The following is a 9429-nucleotide window of genomic DNA, read 5'->3' as shown; positions in this document are numbered from 1 at the left end:
TCAGTCAATATTTGCAATAGGTGGAGTCAGTTTATAAAACAAGGGCAAAGTCAAAGGCAGAAATCTGTAGTGAATACTCAACATATACTGTACACAATGAGGCAAGACAAGCACTATGAGAGAATTAACTTGAGTAAGGAATCAAAACTTACATGACCTGTCAATGCAATGGAAACCCAATAGTGGCTAGCTGAATTACAGGGACTAACAGTTTATATAGTTTCCCAAAAGCTACAGCTTTGGCCAAAAAGAGAGAAATTGCTGAGAAAACGTTACTTATAAAAAATGATATTATGATCAAACGGCATCAGCAAAAACATATTCCATCCATACAACTACTACACTGTTTATCGCGCTGCAGATTCTGACACATTCTGACACCACATCAGCAACAACTCACAGGCGTGAGTCTGTCATAGTGACTGTTCTAAAGTAGCATTTCCTATAACTTATGGCCAGACCTTCCTTCCTGATGCTAAAATGTAACTCACACCAACTCCCTGCTGCTGTGAGCTGTCCTGCATCCTCTTGCCCTCAGCAACAGACACAGACCCTACAATTAACAGAATAAAATGGTGTGTGTGTGTGTGTGTGTGTGTGTGTGTGTGTGTGTGTGTGTGTGTGTGTGTGTGTGTGTGTGTGTGTGTGTGTGTGTGTGTGTGTGTGTGTGTGTGTGTGTGCGTGTGTGTGTGTGTGCGTGTGTGCACGCGTCTATGTCTGAGACCTTTTAAAATTCCGACCTGAAGGAAAAATAGGCTCTTCTAACTAGTTCAAGCACAGTTTTGCCATTCTCCTTTTTGGATCATAAGAAAAAGAATATCCCCAGGACTGACTTAAATAAGAATCCGTGAAGTGAAGGTGACAGAATTTCTGCTATTTTATTGTCTGTCATATGCGACAGCATTCATACTGTTTCCTGCACTGTGCTGCACACACTGACATTTAACTGGCCTGAAGGTTAGCATTTCAGGAAACACCCTGAAGGTTACCAGCTTCACGTCTCTATTGTCTTTCACAACTAGAGAATAATCAGTCGAATGAGCTTCAGTCAGATAAGAAATCACTCACTAATAATTCCAAGCAAGCAACAGTAAGAAGGGTCAGGTCACACAAACTAAATTAAACGCTGAATTATTGTCAATACTACAGCCGAGCACCATTATCTCCAAAGTACATGCCAGAGTTATCTAAAATGATTAGTGCAGTCATATCAGGCTTGTATAAAGATGAAAGTCCAATACCATGCTGAAAGCGGTGCAACAAGCTGGGAGACTTGAAACTGTTAAATGTTAACGTAATTTAGTTTTCAGAAGCAGAAGACACACAGTTTGAATAAGTGGAAAGCCTGAAATTAGTCTCACATGTCAATACATGCAAGCATCATCTGGTAGGAACCAGGAGGAGATAAACACACGCAGTTGCTTTCATCCGACTGGCAAAATGTTAACCCATTGATGCCTGAGGCCGAATCTGGGAACGCCTTCTAGGACCTGACCTGACCTGACTTAAATAGTTATGTTATGTTACAGACGCCGGCATCAAAGGTAAAACAACGTATAGTTGCACCAGGTGTCAATAAGAATTCCAAAAATATCATACAACAATCAGCGGGATTCCTTAAGAACATGTCCAGTCCTGCTCTGAGAAAGAAGAACTCACTTTAACTGCATGCTTCTCACTAAATCTATTATTACTACTATACTGCTGTCGGACTGTAGTTTATTGTGCAATGCCGTCATCCCTTTGGAGACATTGGTACAAATAGCTATGACGATTCTTATTTTGTGTGCAATGCCATTTTGTGTTGTGTGCTTTGTTTAGAATGAGCGATTCTGTAAATACTGTGTAGGCCTACTGTACTACATAAACCTATACCTTCACCATGTGAATAGATTAATTCACTTACCTAGTTGATAATGATGGTGGTCCTGCAGGTCCTGGAAAAGCTGTGTGTATCATTCAGGATGACATTGATGACATGTGGGCTGGTAGATCGAAAGGGGCGTGGGTTAACCAAAAGTTGAGAGCAAAATGAGAGACATTACAGGCAGCGACAGTACTCAGCGAGTAAGGAACCTTAACCCTATAATTTAACTTCATAACACTGCAGTATAATTTTATGGGTCCTAATAATCCATCGGCGAAGACATTTAAGGCTATAGACGCCTACAATGAGAGGAAGTGGATAAGGTTTGTACAGAAGTCACAACAGTGTTGTGTAGTTAGTCTATTACAAGCGTTACATCAACTGTAACATAAGAGATAAACTATTGTGATTCAGTTCTATCTTTCGAATGACAGGCTGAGCGACAGCCAATATTCGTTAAGAAAGTACAGCACAGCAGTCAGAGTAGCAGAGTATAGCTGCCTACACGTATTTCTTTGCACAATAGACATACAGTAAGCAATTAGCCTATTCACTGCGATCAGTGCGATGTACAAACAATAATAATCTACATTTGGGTAGCCTACTTATCTTTTGTAAAGATTGTTACATTACCTTTTTTAAAGTGAGGATGAATCTGTGCCTCGTCCATCTCTTCTTTCTTTTGTTTTACAGGGCTAAAGGGAATTCCCCACAGATAAGAGAACGAACGCTCCCTCTCCCTCACCTGCGTCCATATGGCCAATATGCATTGCACAGCTCTTCCCTTCCGGGGGTTTCTGGTAACAGCGCAAACACAATTCACACGTGATGATAGGCGGCAGCCAGCAGGTTGATATAAGGCTAGCCACACACACACACACTCGTCACACTGCACTTAACGTGATGAGCTAAGACAAGAGTCAGAGAGGGCGAAAGATACAGTACACTGTGTATGTGGCACAGTTTTAAAGGAAATTACTTCACATCCTGGATTCGTGTGGTGAACTGTTTATTTAAGATGATGTATTTTGACCGGTTGAATTAAGCCCTGGCAATAGCCTGCAGGTTTCAAAACTAAGGACTTACAGAAACCTTATTCATTATCAGTATAGGCCCATCTTAATTTGATGCAAGATATTTCATATTTATCCTAACATAAGCAAGCAATGTGATAACTTTCCATTTCCAGGAAGGCAGTTATTTTACACTCACAGCTGGCCAAACATATAAATGAAATATATATAAATGAAAGTATATTCAAATCCTTTTAAGTTATGCTGCTCTTAGATCAGTTTTATTCACTATATAGGCCTACTATAGGGACTATACTGTAGGGAGGCTCAAAAAGACAAAACGCTGGTAATTCAAAAGGAAAATTAAATGTGTCTTTATTAATTAAGACAAAAAGTCAGGGTGTGGCAGAATACATTTGGCAATATAGGCTACATATTTTATTCAAACATTATAATCTTATTTTTGAACAATATACAGTAGGGTATAAACTAGATTTAATTGTCCGAAAGTTCCTTTTATTTCTATTGACGGCTGTATAACATATAATATATTTAAGTATAGTATATTATACAGTAGCCTATAGGAATATCTGGAATCCCCCCAGCCCCCCCCCCCCCCCCCCCCCCACCCCACACATACATAAATGGTCAATGTGAACAAGACTAATACAGGCTGGTTAGAACCTCACATGATCATGGTCAGTGTGAACGAGACTGGTTAGGATATTAAACCCTTTTTCTTGCATCCGTTTCATGAAATCAGACCGGTTGAAAAAAAAAAGATAAATGCAAGAAAATCTAAATAGGCTATACAGGCTACACAATCTCATCTGAAGAGGACGATAAGCTGAATCAATAGTGGTTCATGAAAAGGTGGTCATATCAGGATAAAAAAAAAATACAGCATTTACATCATGCAAGTTGATGACGTCGTCAGCATAAACCATAATTCTTTCAACTGTACACAAGAAGGCAGCTCATTAGCTGTTCATTTATCAGCCTGTGAAAGTGCCCAAAAATCCCAGAAGATTTCCATATATAGGCTATGTAAACATTAGTGGTTTTATTTATAGGTTGTGGTGTGTAAAGATATTTGTAGCAGAGTTATTAGTTCTAGCAAGAGTCTCAGTTCTTTTTGGCAAGCAACACCATGTCGTGCGATGGAGCATAAATTAAGCTTTTGTTAAAAAGCTATGCGTTGAGTGGTTAGATGCGCCACTCATGTAAATGTCCCAGGCTACATTTCACTGAAATATGAACAAAAAACTGTTGTCTCAAGAAAATGATGCTCTCTTGTAATTATTATATACACATACAGTATGTTGTACTTGTAGGCTACTTCAGTTACTCACAAAGGGTTTATCATAAACATTAAATGGATGGTAAAATGGTCACAAAACGATAAACCATTGGGGGTGGGGTATTTTGCAAATGAATAAATTATAATAGAGAGCATGTACAAAATATTTTCATTGAGGATATATTTACAATTTTGATAAGATGCCAATTTATTTCCTAAAGCCATACATAGACTTGGGGTGGCTTTTCAGTGCCCCCTATAGGCTGTATTCAGTACCATCACTATTATAATGCCTAGAGTAAGATCATGCTCACTCAAATCTGTACTGAACAGTTCTTACTTAAAGCTCACTATAAGCTCGTCGTGGAGGCAGAGTCTGAAAAGAGACTCATTTTTATCTGAATGCCTGAAAGCAAACCATGATTCTAATCCATAGCTAGTACTGGACACAGGATTCACAAACCAGTGGAGTACTGTATATCATCATCAAGTTAGAAATGACAGGGCCCTTTACTGCACTGTAAGAAAATGTCAGTCATAAAAATACATTTTGTACACAATAGAAGAGTAAAAAAAAAAAATGTTTTCATTAGCACAAAACTACATTGCAGATTTGTATTCTTCTCTGTCCTGAGAAGTATTAGTCATCAGTAGCCAAAAACAACATTACATAAAGAGAAACAGTCCCTCTTTTCTCTCTCTTCATCGTGTTGTACTGTACACTGGTCACAGTGTTAAACCTATAGGCTGGCTAGTGAAAGCTATCAGAGGTAAGCCAGAAGGACATACAGGGACATGGACACCTGAATGATTGTGATTCTCAACTTATTTAATTTTAAAGGACCCCCAGTTTGATATGCATTAGGCCACCGACCCCATTTCATATGATTTAAATGTGTACCTCTGGGACTCCAATCTACACTGTAAAATGCTCCGCGTTTACTCTGAGCGTGTACAACTACAATCAGAGTTCCCATTTGGTTCCTATAAATCCTCATTTTACTGGGGACCCCCTGGAACCCCCTCAGGGGCCATGTTGAGAACCACCGTCATGCTACACCTCACATCAGTCAGCAAACAGACCTAAATAATGCCAATAATGAGCCAACATACACATTATTCCAGTTGATCCAGGTTTGATAACGTGATTAATCTCAAATAGAACATCCGAGACATCGTAAATAGAAAGGTTCCAAAGAGTCACTCTGTAGAAATAAACATACTGTAAAATCCTGATAATTTAACCTTTCGTACGTACGCTCACAGGTATAGTTTTACACTCGTAGAGTTAAATGAACACTCAGGACTTTACAGTGTAGGAAGACTAATACACAGTATACATTTGTTAAATGTCTGAAAAACAGGATATCCCGAAGTGAAGCTTTCATTCAGGTGTTGCACAGCGAAACCTGGAGTGTTAATTTAAGTAACGAGTTTAGGGTATGAAACTCTAAGCTAAATTTGTAGTTCCTCTTCAAACCTACAGAAGGTTAAAGATATTGCACGGTAGTAAGCAATGTAATTGCATCCAATCAAATTCATAATGGGTGTGTTAAATTTAGGCCAATGTGCATAATTCTTTTTGTATTATATTATCGTGAACTGAAATTCAACAACCCCATTACCATGTTATTATTTGCAGCAGCCTTGCTTACATCATGGTGTACTATAAAGTGAGCCTTATTGAGTAAGTGAGAGTCTGCCATATTTGCCCTGCTGTAGTTTAGACCAGGAAACAAACCAAATAATCAGCACCTTTAAAACAACACTCCATATTATCACGGTGTGCATTGGGTTCACTGATTCCTCCCTTGTTGCATCTGTAACGTGTTGAGCCTGACTAACCACAAAAGTCAATCACATGAATCATCACAGACATAAGAAGGCATGAGCAAGATGTGTCATGAGGAAAAATTGCAAACACGAGGGAATGAGGCATGGTCTGTTGACAAAAACATGAGGGGAAAAAGTCCTCCTGTACGTCAAAGAATAATCTTGTCTTTTCTTCGTTGTTCTCATAGTCCTCAGAACTGACCGACACCATGCAGAGTGTGACAGTGATGATAGAAAGATGCAGGTACTGAAGGTGGTTGATTGCTTTGTTTTACGTCGCTGGCGGTCCCAGATGCCAGAGAGGTTGATGTCATTAAATCGTACCCAACTCTTCTCCCCTTCTTAAGCTTGACTTGTACTTCGTTTGAACGATGACATCGCATGCCGACGCTGAAGCTCACAAGGTGTCTTTATATCATGATGACCTTGTGACCTTGTAGATCAGCTATTTTTCTAAATTTAGCTTTATACATACAGTACATGCCTGTGCACACGCATACCTTCATGACCATGTGCTCTAAAGCATTTTACATGCTCACGTGCATACACACACACACACACACACTGCCCATTTACAGGTTCTCTCCCGGCTGGTACTGGGGCTCTGTGGACGTGAAGTAATCTTCCAGGAAGCCCTGCAGGTACTCAAAGGTGGGCCGCTCCTCCGCCTCCTTCCTCCAGCAGGTCAGCATCAACTCATGAAGGGACTCGGGGCACTCGGCGGGGATCGGCATCCTGTAGCCACGCTCCACCTGGTCCAGAACCTCCCGGTTTACCATACCTGCACAAGAAAATAGACCACAATGATGCACAATGTTGTATTTTAGGCAGCCATAGCTGAGATGGTAGAGAGGCTGCCTGGGGATCGGGAAGGTCACTGGTTCAACCCTTAATTGGCTTGCTCGGTGTACAGTATGTGTTTACCCATTTTTGACCTGCAGCTCATATAATTGGACCTCACTAATGCTCATGATAAAATGGTGCAATTGTTTTCTACTTAGTCTATGTCTCATAGAAGAGCTGTGGACACTTCAGAAACCCCTCTACCAGAGTGACATCATCGTTTGACCTTTTGTATTAACGTGAGAACAAATACTTTCGTTCAGTTAGCATGCTAACTTTCCAGGAATAGAAAGCCGGACGTTTCTATTAGCTTGGATTTCCCATTGATGATGTCACTGGGTTTCTGAAATGTACACAGCCCTCCTCTGAGACACAGACCGAGTAGACAAATTATTTTACCATATTATAATGAGCATTAGTGAGGACCAAGTCACGCTCCACAACAGATGCCTTCTATAAAGTATGGGACCCATATTCACGTTTTATTGGCACTCAATTAGCTGCCACCTTGACCATAGGGTTCCTTGACAGAAGCGATACCACTAACCTTGATGTATTGTATAGGATCATCATTCCTTGTTTATTTACTTTATTTTAATTCACTTTTTACCTTCTGCTGTGGGTATTAATACTATTACTGTCTTATTATTTCAATTTAATTTTCTCAGCGTAGTTGTTCACCCATCTAGACGGTCAAGCACCAAACAATGTGTCCATATATATTTTGTATTTTTATTTATTTATTTTATGGCCCAATGTAGGTATGTGTATGTGCGTACAGTATATCTGTCCTTTGTTTCATAACGTCTCTGAGCTGAGCTGTCTGGGTTTGTTTTGTATATAATACAAATATTATTGATAATGGGTGAAGTCCATACAGTAAGTGTCCCTGAGCAAGACACCCAACCATTAACAGCTCGTTAGGTGAAGTGAATACAGAAAAAAAACATTTCCCCTCGATCCCCAGGGATCAGAATACAGAAAAATGTATTCATACCCGGATATGGAACTCTGCCTTTGGTTGCTAGTTCGGTCAACAGAACACCAAACGACCAGACGTCAGACTTGATGGTGAAGCGTCCGTACAGCGCGGCCTCAGGTGCGGTCCACTTGATGGGAAACTTGGCCCCTACAACAACAATGAAAGACACAAGTTGGAACTCCATCCGTCTGAGACAAACACATTGTTTCTTTACATCATGCCAACTAACTTCATTGGGGAAAAGGCAGGGGCAGACAGGAAACAAAAATCTACCTAGGCATTTCAATTACATATTTGGTGTTTTTTATATCAAATAAATATATAGTAAAATAAAACATGCAGCCAAAGCACATCAAAAAGCTGATATTTTGGTCGATCAAATAAATACTTGAACTATGTAGTCTATGGGGTCAGACCAAGGTTATTCGAGTTAACTAAAACCTAACTAAAACTAAACTAAAACTGGGTGTGAAAACATTGTGTTAGTACTCAGCTTGCTTCGCATTTTGGCATATCACTTTTGGACAGTAGATTAAAATGTACACCCCTTGGATTCCTTTGATCATGATGCAACTCCCCATATACTGTAGGCCCTCCCATTTCACAAAGAGAGTGTGTGTGTGTGTGTGTGTGTGTGTGTGTGTGTGTGTGTGTGTGTGTGTGTGTGTGTGTGTGTGTGTGTGTGTGTGTGCGTTCGTGCGTGTTTGTATAACAATACCTATTCTGAACTTGTTCATCTTGTTAAACTTGCCCCTGACAAACACACCCATATCATATTGTAATCTCTATAAAAATAACCAAAGAACCGATGATCGTGGCCACTGGGTCTGTTTCGCAAACAATATTACTGCACAGGCTTATGAAACCATCTCATATTTTGACACTAGCATATTTTTACGCTATGGGAGGAAACTGATGATAAAAGATAAACAAGAGAGAAGTATGTGTGACACAACTAGCATTGTTTTTTTACTCTATGAGGAAACTGATGATAAAAAGATAAACAAGAGAGAAGTACAGTATGTGCAATTTTATCATCAACTTCACATTGACATGTATGTATGTACTGGTATGTAACTATGTATGTATGTATGTATGTATGTATGTATGTATGCCTACTTTTCAATCTTTATTTATAAGTCTACCAGCCAGGATGCCTATATATTGTAAAATGTCAAACTAACTGATGAAATGTCTGTTCTTGTTGCAATGATAATTGGAACCTTGGGGAGGGTGGGGCGATGGGGGAATTGTAATGAAAATGAAAAATGCTTAATAAAAACTTCACATTTGCTGTTCAATGTTATCATATCACATGGACACACAAACATAATCAAATCCAAAGTAACAACACAAAGGAATTAATCCAATGTAAAGTGCTCATTTTGCATAGTACACTGTAAGTGTACTATGCTGTTTAAGATGACAGCTGTCGGTAGATTTTGTACATTTACAACCATTTACATATGGTATTGTTGCCAATGTAAGGGAAGGACTCATCTTGGGACGAGTTGTGAAAAGCGTTTGCATTTCAAGCCGATCATACGGTTCAAGTTCAAGTAATTTCAAACTGAAACACAACCTCCAGTCT

At 39.5% G+C, this 9429-nt stretch overlaps 1 protein-coding gene across 2 annotated transcripts in view; it reads right to left on the bottom strand.

Annotated features, from left to right (window-relative positions):
• Positions 1-3533: 3533 nt before the first annotated feature.
• The window catches only part of src (v-src avian sarcoma (Schmidt-Ruppin A-2) viral oncogene homolog), a 38259-nt gene continuing 32363 nt past the window's right edge, over positions 3534-9429 (bottom strand). For both annotated transcript variants that reach the window (XM_080763713.1, XM_080763714.1), the window contains exons 11-12: positions 7854-7985; positions 3534-6794 (exon numbers count right to left, since the gene is read on the bottom strand). In XM_080763713.1, the coding sequence (XP_080619839.1) occupies positions 6586-6794; positions 7854-7985 (341 nt within the window). In that variant the 3' untranslated portion in view covers positions 3534-6585. The remainder of the gene's footprint in view (positions 6795-7853; positions 7986-9429) is intronic.

The sequence above is a fragment of the Protomyctophum bolini genome (assembly GCF_963924005.1).
Source record: "Protomyctophum bolini genome assembly, chromosome: 5".
Classification (NCBI taxonomy): Eukaryota; Metazoa; Chordata; class Actinopteri; order Myctophiformes; family Myctophidae; genus Protomyctophum; species Protomyctophum bolini.
Note: the sequence above shows the minus strand (reverse complement) of the source record. Positions and strands in the feature narration are given on the sequence as shown.